The sequence below is a fragment of the Ranitomeya variabilis genome, chromosome 8 (assembly GCF_051348905.1).
Source record: "Ranitomeya variabilis isolate aRanVar5 chromosome 8, aRanVar5.hap1, whole genome shotgun sequence".
Lineage (NCBI taxonomy): Eukaryota > Metazoa > Chordata > Amphibia > Anura > Dendrobatidae > Ranitomeya > Ranitomeya variabilis.
The window spans coordinates 217,004,492-217,024,544 of NC_135239.1; the positions used below are offsets into that span (position 1 = coordinate 217,004,492).

General features: G+C 55.1%; 1 protein-coding gene across 1 annotated transcript in view; it reads right to left on the bottom strand.

The window, feature by feature from the left end:
- Window positions 1–19,764, bottom strand: part of GNAI2 (G protein subunit alpha i2) — a 50,244-nt gene extending 30,480 nt beyond the window's left edge. Inside the window, exon 1 of the mRNA XM_077277093.1 lies at window positions 19,469–19,764. Coding sequence (XP_077133208.1) covers window positions 19,469–19,586 — 118 coding nt within the window. The 5' untranslated portion in view covers window positions 19,587–19,764. The remainder of the gene's footprint in view (window positions 1–19,468) is intronic.
- Between the last annotated feature and the right edge of the window lie 289 nt (window positions 19,765–20,053).

Below are 20,053 nucleotides of genomic sequence, written 5' to 3' on the forward strand. Positions count from 1 at the left end.
CCTCCGGGGGCTTCTCTGTCATCTACATCCATAGACATTAATATGGAGAAAGTATGTGCCCCCCACATCCTCCTCCGGGGGCTTCTCTGTCCTCATCTACATCCATAGACATTAATAAGGAGAAAGTATGTGCCCCCCACATCCACCTCCGGGGGCTTCTCTGTCCTCATCTACATCCATAGACATTAATATGGAGACAGTATGTGCCCCCCACATCCTCCTCCGGGGGCGTCTCTGTCCTCATCTACATCCATAGACATTAATATGGAGAAAGTATGTGCCCCCCACATCCTCCTCCGGGGGCTTCTCTGTCCTCATCTACATCCATAGACATTAATATGGAGAAAGTGTGTGCCCCCCACATCCTCCTCCGGGGGCTTCTCTGTCCTCATCTACATCCATAGACATTAATATGGAGAAAGTGTGTGCCCCCCACATCCTCCTCCGGGGGCTTCTCTGTCCTCATCTACATCCATAGACATTAATATGGAGAAAGTATGTGCCCCCCACATCCTCCTCCGGGGGCTTCTCTGTCCTCATCTACATCCATAGACATTAATATGGAGAAAGTATGTGCCCCCCACATCCACCTCCGGGGGCTTCTCTGTCCTCCTCTACATCCATAGACATTAATATGGAGAAAGTATGTGCCCCCCACATCCTCCTCCGGGGGCTTCTCTGTTCTCATCTACATCCATAGACATTAATATGGAGAAAGTATGTGCCCCCCACATCCTCCTCCGGGGGCTTCTCTGTCCTCATCTACATCTATAGACATTAATATGGAGAAAGTATGTGCCCCCCACATCCACCTCCGGGGGCTTCTCTGTCCTCATCTACATCCATAGACATTAATATGGAGAAAGTATGTGCCCCCCACATCCACCTCTGGGGGCTTCTCTGTCCTCATCTACAGCCATAGACATTAATATGGAGAAAGTATGTGCCCCCCACATCCACCTCCGGGGGCTTCTCTGTCCTCATCTACATCCATAGACATTAATATGGAGAAAGTATGTGCCCCCCACATCCTCCTCCGGGGGCTTCTCTGTCCTCATCTACATCCATAAACATTAATATGGAGAAAGTATGTGCCCCCACATCCTCCTCCGGGGGCTTCTCTGTCCTCATCTACATCCATAGACATTATCATGGAGAAAGTATGTGCCCCCCACATCCACCTCCGGGGGCTTCTATGTCCTCATCTACATCCATAGACATTAATATGGAGAAAGTATGTGCCCCCCACATCCTCCTCCGGGGGCTTCTCTGTCCTCATCTACATCCATAGACATTAATATGGAGAAAGTATGTGCCCCCCACATCCACCTCTGGGGGCTTCTCTGTCCTCATCTACAGCCATAGACATTAATATGGAGAAAGTATGTGCCCCCCACATCCTCCTCCGGGGGCTTCTCTGTCCTCATCTACATCCATAGACATTAATATGGAGAAAGTATGTGCCCCCCACATCCTCCTCCGGGGGCTTCTCTGTCCTCCATAGACATTAATATGGAGAAAGTATGTGCCCCCCACATCCACCTCCGGGGGCTTCTCTGTCCTCATCTACATCCATAGACATTAATATGGAGAAAGTATGTGCCCCCCACATCCTCCTCCGGGGGCTTCTCTGTCCTCATCTACATCCATAAACATTAATATGGAGAAAGTATGTGCCCCCACATCCTCCTCCGGGGGCTTCTCTGTCCTCATCTACATCCATAGACATTATCATGGAGAAAGTATGTGCCCCCCACATCCACCTCCGGGGGCTTCTCTGTCCTCATCTACATCCATAGACATTAATATGGAGAAAGTATGTGCCCCCCACATCCTCCTCCGGGGGCTTCTCTGTCCTCTACATCCATAGACATTAATGTGGAGAAAGTATGTGCCCCCCACATCCTCCTCCGGGGGCTTCTGTGTCCTCATCTACATCCATAGACATTAATATGGAGAAAGTATGTGCCCCCCACATCCACCTCCAGGGGCTTCTCTGTCCTCATCTACATCCATAGACATTAATATAGTATGTGCCCCCCACATCCTCCTCCGGGGGCTTCTCTGTCCTCATCTACATCCATAGACATTAATATGGAGAAAGTATGTGCCCCCCACATCCACCTCCGGGGGCTTCTGTGTCCTCATCTACATCCATAGACATTAATATGGAGAAAGTATGTGCCCCCCACATCCTCCTCCGGGGGCTTCTCTGTCCTCATCTACATCCATAGACATTAATATGGAGAAAGTATGTGCCCCCCACATCCTCCTCCGGGGGCTTCTCTGTCCTCATCTACATTCATAGACATTAATATGGAGAAAGTATGTGCCCCCACATCCTCCTCCGGGGGCTTCTCTGTCCTCATCTACATCCATAGACATTAATATGGAGAAAGTGTGTGCCCCCCACATCCTCCTCCGGGGGCTTCTCTGTCCTCATCTACATCCATAGACATTATCATGGAGAAAGTATGTGCCCCCCACATCCACCTCCGGGGGCTTCTATGTCCTCATCTACATCCATAGACATTAATATGGAGAAAGTATGTGCCCCCCACATCCTCCTCCGGGGGCTTCTCTGTCCTCTACATCCATAGACATTAATGTGGAGAAAGTATGTGCCCCCCACATCCTCCTCCGGGGGCTTCTCTGTCCTCTACATCCATAGACATTAATGTGGAGAAAGTATGTGCCCCCCACATCCTCCTCCGGGGGCTTCTGTGTCCTCATCTACATCCATAGACATTAATATGGAGAAAGTATGTGCCCCCCACATCCACCTCCGGGGGCTTCTCTGTCCTCATCTACATCCATAGACATTAATATAGTATGTGCCCCCCACATCCTCCTCCGGGGGCTTCTCTGTCCTCATCTACATCCATAGACATTAATATGGAGAAAGTATGTGCCCCCCACATCCACCTCCGGGGGCTTCTGTGTCCTCATCTACATCCATAGACATTAATATGGAGAAAGTATGTGCCCCCCACATCCTCCTCCGGGGGCTTCTCTGTCCTCATCTACATTCATAGACATTAATATGGAGAAAGTATGTGCCCCCACATCCTCCTCCGGGGGCTTCTCTGTCCTCATCTACATCCATAGACATTAATATGGAGAAAGTGTGTGCCCCCCACATCCTCCTCCGGGGGCTTCTCTGTCCTCATCTACATCCATAGACATTAATATGGAGAAAGTATGTGCCCCCCACATCCTCCTCCGGGGGCTTCTCTGTCCTCATCTACATCCATACACATTAATATGGAGAAAGTATGTGCCCCCCACATCCACCTCCGGGGGCTTCTCTGTCCTCATCTACATCCATAGACATTAATATGGAGAAAGTATGTGCCCCCCACATCCTCCTCCGGGGGCTTCTCTGTCTTCATCTACATCCATAGACATTAATATGGAGAAAGTATGCGCCCCCCACATCCACCTCCGGGGGCTTCTCTGCCCTCATCTACATCCATAGACATTAATATGGAGAAAGTATGTGCCCCCCACATCCACCTCCGGGGGCTTCTCTGCCCTCATCTACATCCATAGACATTAATATGGAGAAAGTATGTGCCCCCCACATCCACCTCCGGGGGCTTCTCTGTCCTCCTCTACATCCATAGACATTAATATGGAGAAAGTATGTGCCCCCCACATCCACCTCCGGGGGCTTCTCTGTCCTCATCTACATCCATAGACATTAATATGGAGAAAGTATGTGCCCCCCACATCCACCTCCGGGGGCTTCTCTGTCCTCATCTACATCCATAGACATTAATATGGAGAAAGTATGTGCCCCCCACATCCTCCTCCGGGGGCTTCTCTGTCTTCATCTACATCCATAGACATTAATATGGAGAAAGTATGCGCCCCCCACATCCACCTCCGGGGGCTTCTCTGCCCTCATCTACATCCATAGACATTAATATGGAGAAAGTATGTGCCCCCCACATCCACCTCCGGGGGCTTCTCTGCCCTCATCTACATCCATAGACATTAATATGGAGAAAGTATGTGCCCCCCACATCCACCTCCGGGGGCTTCTCTGTCCTCCTCTACATCCATAGACATTAATATGGAGAAAGTATGTGCCCCCCACATCCTCCTCCGGGGGCTTCTCTGTCCTCATCTACATCCATAGACATTAATATGGAGAAAGTATGTGCCCCCCACATCCTCCTCCGGGGGCTTCTCTGTCCTCATCTACATCCATAGACATTAATATGGAGAAAGTATGTGCCCCCCACATCCTCCTCCGGGGGCTTCTCTGTCCTCATCTACATCCATAGACATTAATATGGAGAAAGTATGTGCCCCCCACATCCTCCTCCGGGGGCTTCTGTGTCCTCATCTACATCCATAGACATTAATATGGAGAAAGTATGTGCCCCCCACATCCACCTCCGGGGGCTTCTCTGTCCTCATCTACATCCATAGACATTAATATGGACAAAGTATGTGCCCCCCACATCCACCTCCGGGGGCTTCTCTGTCCTCATCTACATCCATAGACATTAATATGGAGAAAGTATGTGCCCCCCACATCCTCCTCCGGGGGCTTCTCTGTCCTCATCTACATCTATAGACATTAATATGGAGAAAGTATGTGCCCCCCACATCCACCTCCGGGGGCTTCTCTGTCCTCATCTACATCCATAGACATTAATATGGAGAAAGTATGTGCCCCCCACATCCTCCTCCGGGGGCTTCTCTGTCCTCATCTACATCCATAGACATTAATATGGAGAAAGTATGTGCCCCCCACATCCACCTCCGGGGGCTTCTGTCCTCATCTACATCCATAGACATTAATATGGAGAAAGTATGTGCCCCCCCCACATCCACCTCCGGGGGCTTCTGTCCTCATCTACATCCATAGACATTAATATGGAGAAAGTATGTGCCCCCCACATCCTCCTCCGGGGGCTTCTCTGTCCTCATCTACATCCATAGACATTAATATGGAGAAAGTATGTGCCCCCCACATCCTCCTCCGGGGGCTTCTCTGTCCTCATCTACATCCATAGACATTAATATGGAGAAAGTATGTGCCCCCCACATCCACCTCCGGGGGCTTCTCTGTCCTCCACCTACATCCATAGACATTAATATGGAGGAAGTATGTGCCCCCCACATCCTCCTCCGGGGGCTTCTGTCCTCATCTACATCCATAGACATTAATATGGAGAAAGTATGTGCCCCCCACATCCTCCTCCGGGGGCTTCTCTGCCCTCATCTACATCTATAGACATTAATATGGAGAAAGTATGTGCCCCCCACATCCACCTCCGGGGGCTTCTGTCCTCATCTACATCCATAGACATTAATATGGAGAAAGTATGTGCCCCCCACATCCTCCTCCGGGGGCTTCTCTGCCCTCATCTACATCCATAGACATTAATATGGAGGAAAGTATGTGCCCCCCACATCCTCCTCCGGGGGCTTCTCTGTCCTCATCTACATCCATAGACATTAATATGGAGAAAGTATGTGCCCCCCACATCCACCTCCGGGGGCTTCTCTGTCCTCATCTACATCCATAGACATTAATATGGAGAAAGTATGTGCCCCCCACATCCTCCTCCGGGGGCTTCTCTGTCCTCCATAGACATTAATATGGAGAAAGTATGTGCCCCCCACATCCACCTCCGGGGGCTTCTCTGTTTTCATCTACAGCCATAGACATTAATATGGAGAAAGTATGTGCCCCCCACATCCACCTCCGGGGGCTTCTCTGTCCTCATCTACATCCATAGACATTAATATAGTATGTGCCCCCCACATCCTCCTCCGGGGGCTTCTGTGTCCTCATCTACATCCATAGACATTAATATGGAGAAAGTATGTGCCCCCCACATCCTCCTCCGGGGGCTTCTGTGTCCTCATCTACATCCATAGACATTAATATGGAGAAAGTATGTGCCCCCCACATCCACCTCCGGGGGCTTCTGTGTCCTCATCTACATCCATAGACATTAATATGGAGAAAGTATGTGCCCCCCACATCCTCCTCCGGGGGCTTCTCTGTCCTCATCTACATCCATAGACATTAATATGGAGAAAGTATGTGCCCCCCACATCCTCCTCCGGGGGCTTCTCTGTCCTCATCTACATCCATAGACATTAATATGGAGAAAGTATGTGCCCCCCACATCCTCCTCCGGGGGCTTCTCTGTCCTCATCTACATCCATAGACATTAATATGGAGAAAGTATGTGCCCCCCACATCCTCCTCCGGGGGCTTCTCTGTCCTCCATAGACATTAATATGGAGAAAGTATGTGCCCCCCATATCCTCCTCCGGGGGCTTCTCTGTCCTCATCTACATCCATAGACATTAATATGGAGAAAGTATGTGCCCCCCACATCCTCCTCCGGGGGGTTCTCTGTCCTCATCTACAGCCATAGACATTAATATGGAGAAAGTATGTGCCCCCCACATCCTCCTCCGGGGGCTTCTCTGTCCTCATCTACATCCATAGACATTAATATGGAGAAAGTATGTGCCCCCCACATCCACCTCTGGGGGCTTCTCTGTCCTCATCTACAGCCATAGACATTAATATGGAGAAAGTATGTGCCCCCCACATCCACCTGCGGGGGCTTCTCTGTCCTCCTCTACATCCATAGACATTAATATGGAGAAAGTATGTGCCCCCCACATCCTCCTCCGGGGGCTTCTCTGTCCTCATCTACATCCATAGACATTAATATGGGGAAAGTATGTGCCCCCCACATCCACCTCCGGGGGCTTCTCTGTCCTCCATAGACATTAATATGGAGAAAGTATGTGCCCCCCACATCCTCCTCCGGGGGCTTCTCTGTCCTCCATAGACATTAATATGGAGAAAGTATGTGCCCCCCACATCCTCCTCCGGGGGCTTCTCTGTCCTCCATAGACATTAATATGGAGAAAGTATGTGCCCCCCACATCCTCCTCCGGGGGCTTCTCTGTCCTCCATAGACATTAATATGGAGAAAGTATGTGCCCCCCACATCCTCCTCCGGGGGCTTCTCTGTCCTCCATAGACATTAATATGGAGAAAGTATGTGCCCCCCACATCCTCCTCCGGGGGCTTCTCTGTCCTCCATAGACATTAATATGGAGAAAGTATGTGCCCCCCACATCCTCCTCCGGGGGCTTCTCTGTCCTCCATAGACATTAATATGGAGAAAGTATGTGCCCCCCACATCCTCCTCCGGGGGCTTCTCTGTCCTCCATAGACATTAATATGGAGAAAGTATGTGCCCCCCACATCCTCCTCCGGGGGCTTCTCTGTCCTCCATAGACATTAATATGGAGAAAGTATGTGCCCCCCACATCCTCCTCCGGGGGCTTCTCTGTCCTCATCTACATCCATAGACATTATCATGGAGAAAGTATGTGCCCCCCACATCCACCTCCGGGGGCTTCTCTGTCCTCATCTACATCCATAGACATTAATATGGGGAAAGTATGTGCCCCCCACATCCACCTCCGGGGGCTTCTCTGTCCTCCATAGACATTAATATGGAGAAAGTATGTGCCCCCCACATCCTCCTCCGGGGGCTTCTCTGTCCTCCATAGACATTAATATGGAGAAAGTATGTGCCCCCCACATCCACCTCCGGGGGCTTCTCTGTCCTCCATAGACATTAATATGGAGAAAGTATGTGCCCCCCACATCCTCCTCCGGGGGCTTCTCTGTCCTCCATAGACATTAATATGGAGAAAGTATGTGCCCCCCACATCCTCCTCCGGGGGCTTCTCTGTCCTCCATAGACATTAATATGGAGAAAGTATGTGCCCCCCACATCCTCCTCCGGGGGCTTCTCTGTCCTCCATAGACATTAATATGGAGAAAGTATGTGCCCCCCACATCCTCCTCCGGGGGCTTCTCTGTCCTCCATAGACATTAATATGGAGAAAGTATGTGCCCCCCACATCCTCCTCCGGGGGCTTCTCTGTCCTCCACAGACATTAATATGGAGTCGTCCTCTGCAGATAGAACGGCTCCGCTCTTCTGGGATTTCTACAAGATTTTGGAGACGTCTGTGAGATTTTTCCTCTTTATCCAGAAGAGCATTTGTGGGGTCAGACCCCGATGTTGGGGGGGGGGGGGGGGGGGGGGGGATGGGCTCAAGGTCTCTGTGGTGTTGGAAGAGGCTGGGGTCCGGGCTCTGTGTGGCCCCTCATGTTGTCCCCTCATGTCTCTATGGAGCTTGTGCACTGGGCGCAGTCATGGGGGGCAGATGAGGGTCTTCCACAAACTGTTCCCACAAAGCTGAAGCTACAATTGTCCACAATGTCTTGTGCTGAAGATTTCCCATCACTGGAGCTGGGGGTCCGCAGCCGCCCCCTGATTACAGCCCATAGCATTATCCCCCTCCACCATCTGTACAGGGGGCACAATGCAGTCAGGGGGTAACGTCCTGGAATCACCAAACCCAGCCTCCTCCATCAGACGCAGATAGAGAAGTGCGATCCGTCACTGCACAGAACACGTCTCCTCCAGAGTCCAGTGGTGGCGGCTTTACACCACTCCATCCGACGCTCGGCATTGTGCTTGGTGATGTATGGCTGCTCGGCCATGAAGCTCCCGGGGGGGCCGCAGTGTTTGTGCTGATTCCAGAAGAGGTCTGTACTCTGCAGTTATGGGGTCAGAGGAGCGGTGGCGACATTTCTGCTCTCTGCTCCTCAGCCCCCAGCTCCAACATTACGGGGTCTCCTTTGTGGCTGAGTGTCTGCGGTTCTTCCACTTCTCAGTAATGTCACTCACAGGTAATGGGGAAGATTCAGGAGGAAGAAATGTCATGAACGGACGTGTTACCCCAATGGTTCCTACTACAGGACCGTGCTGGGATCAGTGAGCTCTGCACCACCAACCTGTCAAATGGTAGTAATGGCGGCATGGGGGGCCGGAGGAAAGGAAAAAAAATAAAAAATTCAGTGATTAAGATGTGAGGCCAGATATACTGCACCAGCAGAATAGTGAGTGCAGCTCTGGAGTATAATACAGGAGGTAACTCAGGATCAGTAATGTAATGTATGTACACAGTGACTGCACCAGCAGAATAGTGAGTGCAGCTCTGGAGTATAATACAGGATGTAACTCAGGATCAGTAATGTAATGTATGTACACAGTGACTGCACCAGCAGAATAGTGAGTGCAGCTCTGGAGTATAATACAGGATATAACTCAGGATCAGTAATGTAATGTATGTACACAGTGACTGCACCAGCAGAATAGTGAGTGCAGCTCTGGAGTATAATACAGGATGTATCTCAGGATCAGTAATGTAATGTATGTACACAGTGACTGCACCAGCAGAATAGTGAGTGCAGCTCTGGGGTATAATACAGGATGTAACTCAGGATCAGTCATGTAATGTATGTACACAGTGACTGCACCAGCAGAATAGTGAGTGCAGCTCTGGAGTATAATACAGGATGTAACTCAGGATCAGTAATGTAATGTATGTACACAGTGACTGCACCAGCAGAATAGTGAGTGCAGCTCTGGAGTATAATACAGGATGTAACTCAGGACCAGTAATGTAATGTATGTACACAGTGACTGCACCAACAGAATAGTGAGTGCAGCTCTGGAGTATAATACAAGATGTAACTCAGGATCAGTAATGTAATGTATGTACACAGTGACTGCACCAGCAGAATAGTGAGTGCAGCTCTGGAGTATAATACAGGATGTAACTCACGATCAGTAATGTAATGTATGTACACAGTGACTGTACCAGCAGAATAGTGAGTGCAGCTCTGGAGTATAATACAGGAGGTAACTCAGGATCAGTAATGTAATGTATGTACACAGTGACTGAACCAGCAGAATAGTGAGCGCAGCTCTGGAGTATAATACAGGATGTAACTCAGGATCAGTAATGTAATGTATGTACACAGTGACTGCACCAGCAGAATAGTGAGTGCAGCTCTGGAGTATAATACAGGATGTAACTCAGGATCAGTAATGTAATGTATGTACACAGTGACTGCACCAGCAGAATAGTGAGCGCAGCTCTGGAGTATAATACAGGATGTAACTCAGGATCAGTAATGTAATGTATGTACACAGTGACTGCACCAGCAGAATAGTGAGTGCAGCTCTGGAGTATAATACAGGATGTAACTCAGGATCAGTAATGTAATGTATGTACACAGTGACTGCACCAGCAGAATAGTGAGTGCAGCTCTGGGGTAAAATACAGGAGGTAACTCAGGATCAGTAATGTAATGTATGTACACAGTGACTGCACCAGCAGAATAGTGAGTGCAGCTCTGGGGTATAATACAGGATGTAACTCAGGATCAGTAATGTAATGTATGTACACAGTGACTGCACCAGCAGAATAGTGAGTGCAGCTCTGGGGTATAATACAGGAGGTAACTCAGGATCAGTAATGTAATGTATGTACACAGTGACTGCACCAGCAGAATAGTGAGTGCAGCTCTGGAGTATAATACAGGATGTAACTCAGGATCAGTAATGTAATGTATGTACAGTGACTGCACCAGCAGAATAGTGAGTGCAGCTCTGGGGTATAACACAGGAGGTAACTCAGGGTCAGTAATGTGTGTAATGGCGCCACATGATACGAGATGCGGTAGACTCCCGGAGACATTTCTTCTTTTTCTGTTTGAGCTGTTGCGATTCTCCCTCCATTCGGGGACAGAGCGGCCATTGATGGAGCAGGTGCAGGGTGACGGCAGCAGAGGAGCCCCTTGATAGGATCCAGCCGCCTTTGATAATGAGGGTCTCTGTGGCAGATCAGGACAGAGGCCCGTGCAGGCTCCTGGCACACTGCGGCAGATCCTCTCTGTGGACAGATCATGCACGGTGACAGGAAGCTGCTGTTTACAGCGCCTGCCATGTGCACGTACACCCCGCACGCAACCATGGGGCGGCTGCAGGGCGTTATGTGACAGACGCAGCAAACAATGCAGGACGCCCCTGAGATGATAATGAGATCCGTGCCTGGGAAAGTTGGGTGACAATGTGGCAGCTCCCACAAGGGAGAAGCTGACTCCGGGTCGGTGGTGGTCACCCAGCTTTCCCAGGAGTGGACGAGTCCAGGGCTCCCCAGGACTTGGTGGTCGCCCCGCTGCCCCCTTGTCCTAGGCCCCGTTCCCATTGTCGGCAGTGAATGCCCAGCGGCCCCCTCCCCCGCTGCGCCTCCATTTCCTGCCTTTCTGCTGTGAATCTCATAAAGGGAAGTGTCCGGCGAGTGCAGGAAGGGGAGCGGCGTCACCGCGGCCTCACCGGCTGCTACCCTGCGTCAGTGCGGTGCACAGGGAGGGGGAAGGGCGGCGATGGCGGAGAACGAGCCGCACACGGGCCGCGTCATCTGTGGCACCAGAGACTATGCGCTCTATTGTCCCTGTTATCAGCCTTCTCTGTAGGAAAAGCTTATAATCTCATTGTGCAAAACACAAGCGATGTGAAAACAACCGGCGCAGAGACGCACTCACCTGGGACTGTAACCATAGAAACCAGCGGAGCGGCAGAGGCGAATACCAGTCACTTAGAGAGGGTCTCCACTCAAAAGTGGCTGATAGCAGAGAGCAGTAGAGTGCATTCTCCTGTACTATGTGCAGTGGGGTGGCTGATAACAGAGAACAGTGACTGGACTGTACCTGCACTCCGGCACGTGATGGGTGCGCTTACATCCTCCGACAATCTACTGTGGGCGTATGGGGCGGCGGGTGGTCCGTGGGGGTTGTGGGGGCTTTGGGTGGTCCGTGGGGGGGGGGGTGGTGGTCGGTCACTTGTCGTCCATTTTCCTTTTCGGTCTAATACGAGGTGGTTTTTGAGTTTCCCGTTCCGCAGCCCCGTCATCCGCAGCCCCGTCATCCGCAGCCCCGTCATCCGCAGCCCCGTCATCCGCAGCCCCGTCATCCGCAGCCCCGTCATCCGCAGCCCCGTCATCCGCAGCCCCGTCATCCGCAGCCCCGTCATCCGCAGCCCCGTCATCCGCAGCCCCGTCATCCGCAGCCCCGTCATCCGCAGCCCCGTCATCCGCAGCCCCGTCATCCGCAGCCCCGTCATCCGCAGCCCCATCATCCGCAGCCCCATCATCCGCAGCCCCATCATCCGCAGCCCCATCATCCGCAGCCCCGTCATCCGCAGCCCCATCATCCGCAGCCCCGTGCCCCCACCCACCAGAGCACGGAGCGAGCAGACGCTGGGTGCCCTGTAATTACACCCGGCCATTTAAATACAGGGCGACACACACTGGCCCGTGTTACTGGACGTGACATGCTGAGGGTGGAACAGTCACATCCCAGACCGCAGAGCGTGGCTTCCTCTAACAGATCATGTGCAATAGAGGGAGGGACGGGCCCCAAATCTGTGCACAAAGCTGCAGCGAATGTGCCGTGGGGGGCCGAGACCACGCTGCATGCACAGATCAACATGTCCACCCTCAGGGGTCCGACCATCACCTGCCATAAAGACGATGCCCCACGATCACCTTCCTAGCCCTCCACATTGTCCTGATCTCTGCTCCTTAGGCTAGGTTCGGATGTAACCAGTGCCAGGAATCTCCGTGTCCCCATGATAACTACTACTGTCACAGGCTCCTGGAAGCTGCGAGACCTGTGGCCGGGGCGGTTGGTGCTGGCAGCGGCCGGCCTGTGCGGTACGTGTGTGCTGGATGGATCCGGTATAATTCCAGCACTCATTAACCCCCTCAGCACCAGACAAGAGGGGCGGGGGATACATCAGGGGTTCTAGATCTCTGCTTGCTGTAAGTGAATCGGATTTTGTTTATACAGAGTCTGAGCTAAGACTTGTCACATCTGAAGGTTCGTTACAGTTATGTCCAGCCTGCCCTCACACTGGGGGTCTTATGGTGCACGGCTCTGCAGGTAACCCCCCACAAGGAGCTGCAGCGGTGACGTGGGGCGCCATGATTCCTCGGATCATCAAACCGCGCGTCTCCCATGGATGATGAGTGACAAGTGCAGAGGAGACGATTACATGAGAGCGGCCACCAAAGCCACGACAGGAGGGAGGGTCCACTGGAGACCCCGCACAAGGGCAGCCTTATAAAGGCCGGCCCCAGATGCTGCCGCTGCGGGCCACAAAGGACTTTGCCCTCAAGCAGAAACTGGTTGCCAAGTGCAGAGCGAAGAAGCCGAAACGACTGCTAAGAGATCAGCAAACAGCGCACATCAGGAGTCGTGTTACCAGGAACCCCGCAGGCCCAGTGACCCCAGGAGCAAAGAGGGCCCCCGCAGGCCCAGCGACCCCAGGAGCAAAGAGACCCCCCCCCGCAGGCCCAGCGACCCCATGAGCAAAGTGGGCCCTCCTGCAAGCCAAGCCCAGAAGCAAAGAGGGCCCCCGCAGGCCCAGCGTCCCAAGGAGCAAAGAGACCCCCCCCCCCCACAGGCCCAGCGACCTCAGGAGCAAAGAGACCCCCCCGCAGGCCCAGCGACCCCAGGAGCAAAGAGACCCCCCCCCGCAGGCCCAGGGACCCCAGGAGCAAAGAGACCCCCCCCCCGCAGGCCCCTGGCGACCCCAGGAGCAACGAGACCCCCCGCAGGCCCAGCGACCCCATGAGCAAAGAAGGCCCTCCTGCAAGCCCAGGAGCAAAGAGACCCCCGCAGGCCCGGCGACCCCAGGAGCAAAGAGACCCCCCCCCCGCAGGCCCAGCGACCCCAGGAGCAAAGAGACCCCCCCCCCGCAGGCCCAGCGACCCCAGGAGCAAAGAGACCCGGTCTCCACCGGCTCCAAACCTGCAGGTTTCCACCTGCTCCAATAGAAATCTGCAGGTGAAAACCCGCAGAGGAAACCGCACTAGAAACCACAATAAATCTGCAGTAAGAACCACAGCGGTTTTGCACGGAAAATTCGGCAGCAGAATCCGCAGCGTGGGCACATGGCCTAAAGCTGTCCCCCTGCAGGCACGGAGACCCCAAATGTAAAACCACAATCCCATTTCCGAAGGCCTGGTGATCCCAGGATAAAAGCCAACACCCCCTCCTCCCCCCCTTGGACACGAGAACAAATCCATGCCCACATCCCTGCAGGCCCAGTGACCCCAAGCGCAAACCCCCCCACCTTCCCACAGACCTCTGAACCCAGGGGCAAACACATGCCACCGTCCAGACTGAGACTTTATCATAAAATAAAGTGCACCCCTGCTCCAGCCAATAAAGTGCACCCCTGCTCCAGCCAATAAAGTGCACCCCTGCTCCAGCCAATAAAGTGCACCCCTGCTCCAGCCAATAAAGTGCACCCCTGCTCCAGCCAATAAAGTGCACCCCTGCTCCAGCCAATAAAGTGCACCCCTGCTCCAGCCAATAAAGTGCACCCCTGCTCCAGCCAATAAAGTGCACCCCTGCTCCAGCCAATAAAGTGCACCCCTGCTCCAGCCAATAAAGTGCACCCCTGCTCCAGCCAATAAAGTGCACCCCTGCTCCAGCCAATAAAGTGCACCCCTGCTCCAGCCAATAAAGTGCACCCCTGCTCCAGCCAATAAAGTGCACCCCTGCTCCAGCCAATAAAGTGCACCCCTGCTCCAGCCAATAAAGTGCACCCCTGCTCCAGCCAATAAAGTGCACCCCTGCTCCAGCCAATAAAGTGCACCCCTGCTCCAGCCAATAAAGTGCACCCCTGCTCCAGCCAATAAAGTGCACCCCTGCTCCAGCCAATAAAGTGCACCCCTGCTCCAGCCAATAACGCGCACCCCGGCTCCAGCCAATAAAGTGCACCCCTGCTCCAGCCAATAAAGTGCACCCCTGCTCCAGCCAATAAAGTGCACCCCTGCTCCAGCCAATAAAGTGCACCCCTGCTCCAGCCAATAAAGTGCACCCCTGCTCCAGCCAATAACGCGCACCCCGGCTCCAGCCAATAAAGTGCACCCCTGCTCCAGCCATTAAAGTGCACCCCTGCTCCAGCCAATAAAGGGCACCCCTGCTCCAGCCAATAAAGTGCACCCCTGCTCCAGCCATTAAAGGGCACCCCTGCTCCAGCCAATAAAGGGCACCCCTGCTCCAGCTGTTGAAGTAACGGGACATGCGATTCTTGTTGATATCGCCAATAACCTCAGGAGACGGACCCCGATCAGGTGTACGCAGCACAATTCACGGACGTTCTGTCTCATGATTATATCCTGGCACGCCTACAGAACGTGGCAGAGCCGCGACGGCCGCTGATCTCTGGACATCACCACAGGGAACAAAGGGTTAACAGAAGTGTGGCCCCTTCCCGAGCGGAGGCCGGCGTGGGAACAAACGGCAAATACAAATAGAGCGTCCGAATGACGAGACCCCAGGAGAGATCAGCGGCCGACAACCCTGGCATCTGTTCGTTATCAAGCTCTCTGCTTGCTGTCAGTGAATGAAGACTCACAGGGTCTTAGAATTGATACAATGTTTCCAGTCTATGAACAGCACAAATCTCTCCTGTTCTGAGGTTGTTATTGTTACAATGTATCAGTGCAGTTGATTGTTTGGACTGGATACAACTGTAACAAACCCTCAGCTGTGTGAGCAGGACTAGGCCAGGAGTCTGTGCATGTAAAGATGGGCACAGTAACGGGGGTCCCTGAGCACTCCTCCATTATAGCAACATCTACGGCCGGATAAACAACGGATTCTGCTGAAATGTCCGAGTGAAGGATCAATAAGCGGAGGCGGTAACAAGGAGCGCGGAGGCGGTAACAAGGAGCGCGGAGGCGGTAACAAGGAGCGCGGAGGCGGTAACAAGGAGCGCGGAGGCGGTAACAAGGAGCGCGGAGGCGGTAACAAGGAGCGCGGAGGCGGTAACAAGGAGCGCGGAGGCGGTAACAAGGAGCGCGGAGGCGGTAACAAGGAGCGCGGAGGCGGTAACAAGGAGCGCGGAGGCGGTAACAAGGAGCGCGGAGGCGGTAACAAGGAGCGCGGAGGCGGTAACAAGGAGCGCGGAGGCGGTAACAAGGAGCGCGGAGGCGGTAACAAGGAGCGCGGAGGCGGTAACAAGGAGCGCGGAGGCGGTAACAAGGAGCGCGGAGGCGGTAACAAGGAGCGCGGAGGCGGTAACAAGGAGCGCGGAGGCGGTAACAAGGAGCGCGGAGGCGGCAAACAAGGAGCGCGGAGGCGGTAACAAGGAGCGCGGAGGCGGTAACAAGGAGCGCGGAGGCGGTAACAAGGAGCGCGGAGGCGGTAACAAGGAGCGCGGAGGCGGTAACAAGGAGCGCGGAGGCGGTAACAAGGAGCGCGGAGGCGGTAACAAGGAGCGCGGAGGCGGTAACAAGGAGCGCGGAGGCGGTAACAAGGAGCGCGGAGGCGGTAACAAGGAGCGCGGAGGCGGTAACAAGGAGCGCGGAGGCGGTAACAAGGAGCGCGGAGGCGGTAACAAGGAGCGCGGAGGCGGTAACAAGGAGCGCGGAGGCGGTAACAAGGAGCGCGGAGGCGGTAACAAGGAGCGCGGAGGCGGTAACAAGGAGCGCGGAGGCGGTAACAAGGAGCGCGGAGGCGGTAACAAGGAGCGCGGAGGCGGTAACAAGGAGCGCGGAGGCGGTAACAAGGAGCGCGGAGGCGGTAACAAGGAGCGCGGAGGCGGTAACAAGGAGCGCGGAGGCGGTAACAAGGAGCGCGGAGGCGGTAACAAGGAGCGCGGAGGCGGTAACAAGGAGCGCGGAGGCGGTAACAAGGAGCGCGGAGGCGGTAACAAGGAGCGCGGAGGCGGTAACAAGGAGCGCGGAGGCGGTAACAAGGAGCGCGGAGGCGGTAACAAGGAGCGCGGAGGCGGTAACAAGGAGCGCGGAGGCGGTAACAAGGAGCGCGGAGGCGGTAACAAGGAGCGCGGAGGCGGTAACAAGGAGCGCGGAGGCGGTAACAAGGAGCGCGGAGGCGGTAACAAGGAGCGCGGAGGCGGTAACAAGGAGCGCGGAGGCGGTAACAAGGAGCGCGGAGGCGGTAACAAGGAGCGCGGAGGCGGTAACAAGGAGCGCGGAGGCGGTAACAAGGAGCGCGGAGGCGGTAACAAGGAGCGCGGAGGCGGTAACAAGGAGCGCGGAGGCGGTAACAAGGAGCGCGGAGGCGGTAACAAGGAGCGCGGAGGCGGTAACAAGGAGCGCGGAGGCGGTAACAAGGAGCGCGGAGGCGGTAACAAGGAGCGCGGAGGCGGTAACAAGGAGCGCGGAGGCGGTAACAAGGAGCGCGGAGGCGGTAACAAGGAGCGCGGAGGCGGTAACAAGGAGCGCGGAGGCGGTAACAAGGAGCGCGGAGGCGGTAACAAGGAGCGCGGAGGCGGTAACAAGGAGCGCGGAGGCGGTAACAAGGAGCGCGGAGGCCCCTGCGATCACACGGCAGGAGAAGAGTTACTCTGAGCACCATGAATCTTCGCTATACAGCGCGGCAGAGTCCGGCGGGCGCAGCGGAGAACCAGGCGCTAATGTAAATATCAGCCTGCAACGCCGCGGAAACACCTGCACCTAAAGAGAACTACTAGGCCCAGCAGACAGCAAGGCGATGAATGTCTCCAGAGCTTTGTAGCAGCGCAGGCCGCAGTGGTCTCAGGGCCGCCACAGGCGTCTATCAGCCAGCGTATCCCGGCCGCAGCGCTGATCTCGGATCTCCGTATGTAGGAGAATTCGGTGAGAAAAATGCAGGAAAAACGTTAGGACCGCGGCAGCGTAATCACAGGCCAGCGATGGCGACTGCTCCCCTCCCCCACAGCCGGGCCCGGAAAAAGCAGAAGGAGGTAAATCATGGCAACGTTTAGCACGTTACTGCAGAAGAGTCCGGGGAGGCGGCAGAGGTATAAACGGCGGCACCTGTAATCATGGCAGGATGTGGCCCCGCTGCCGCCCAAGGCTTCCTGCCATCTTCTCACAGCACAAGGCACAGGAAGCGGTGGAGCAGCGTCATCCCCACCGTCACCGAGGAGACCACGGGGAAACGGACAAACATACATAAGGGGCCGACGGCCCGGGGGACGCACAGGGGGGCCGGGGGGACCGACGGCCCGGGGGACGCACAGGGGGGCCGACGGCCCGGGGGACGCACAGGGGGGCCGACGGCCCGGGGGACGCACAGGGGGGCCGACGGCCCGGGGGACGCACAGGGGGGCCGACGGCCCGGGGGACGCACAGGGGGGCCGACGGCCCGGGGGACGCACAGGGGGGCCGACGGCCCGGGGGACGCACAGGGGGGCCGACGGCCCGGGGGACGCACAGGGGGGCCGACGGCCCGGGGGACGCACAGGGGGGCCGACGGCCCGGGGGACGCACAGGGGGGCCGACGGCCCGGGGGACGCACAGGGGGGCCGACGGCCCGGGGGACGCACAGGGGGGCCGACGGCCCGGGGGACGCACAGGGGGGCCGACGGCCCGGGGGACGCACAGGGGGGCCGACGGCCCGGGGGACGCACAGGGGGGCCTACCGTACATAGGTATGTATGTTATGGAGGTAAACTGGGGAGCAGATAAATGAGTCAAAGAGCTGTACATGTAAAGGGTGAGTATGTATATGTAATATATATGTATAAACCCCCCCCGTATATATACACACAAACCCTCCCCGTATACACACAGACCCCCCATATATATATACACACAGACCCCCCGTATATATACACACACAGACCCCCCCCGTATATATACACACAGACCCCCCATATATATATACACAGACCCCCTATATATATATATATATATATATATATATATACACACAGACCCCCCCCGTATATATACACACAGACCCCCCCCCGTATATATACACACAGACCCCCCCCCGTATATATACACACACACACCCCCCCCGTATATATACACACACAGACCCCCCCGTATATACACACAGACCCCCCCGTATATACACACAGCCCCCCGTATATACACACAGACCCCCCCCGTATATACACACAGCCCCCCGTATATACACACAGACCCCCCCCGTATATATACACACAGCCCCCCGTATATACACACAGACCCCCCCCCGTATATACACACAGCCCCCCGTATATACACACAGCCCCCCCCAGTATATATACACAGCCCCCCCCAGTATATATACACAGCCCCCCGTATATACAGACACCCCCCCCGTATATACACACAGCCCCCCGTATATACACACAGACCCCCCGTGTATACACACAGCCCCCCCCAGTATATATACACAGCCCCCCGTATATACAGACACCCCCCCCGTATATACACACAGCCCCCCGTATATACACACAGACCCCCCGTGTATACACACAGCCCCCCCCAGTATATATACACAGCCCCCCTATATACACACAGACCCCCCCCCCGTATATACACACAGCCCCCCTATATACACACAGCCCCCCGTATATACACACAGCCCCCCGTATATACACACAGACCCCCCGTGTATACACACAGCCCCCCCCAGTATATATACACAGCCCCCCTATATACACACAGACCCCCCCCCCGTATATACACACAGCCCCCCTATATACACACAGCCCCCCGTATATACCGTCTCCCCCCAGAGCCGCACTCACCCAGCAGCAGCAGCTTCACCTCCCGCGCCGCCTTCTCTCCGTCCTCCCGCAGGTTTTTGTCGATGTTCTTGGATCTCTCGGCCGCCGCTTTGTCCTCGGCGCTCACCGTGCAGCCCATGGCGGCGATATGTCGCGAGAACGCCAAACGTCCCGATAGAGCGCTAGACCGAGAGCCCCGGGCCCCGCCGCGACCCCCGTGCTCCTCCACCCCCGCGATAGCCGCGATATTCCCTGCGACAGAGAGAGATGAATCCGCAGCCGCGCGACACCGGAGCCAGACACAAGTGAGGGGACGCCCTGCGGGAGAGCGCGGCCGCCGCGGAGCTCCGCCCACACCACGCCCGAGAGTACCGCCCCAACCACACCCCGTCCGAAGCTCCGCCCACAGCAGAGCCGTTATGTGAGGAGTCGGACTGAAGGACCGGAGGGGCGGCGGGAAGAACCGAGGGTCACCGGAGAGAGCGATAACGAGGGTCAGCGAAGTGGGAGGACGAGCGAGCGAGATACAGAGGGTCACTGGAGCGGGAGGAGGAGCGAGCGAGATACCGAGGGTCACCGGAGAGAGCGATACCGAGGGTCAGTGAA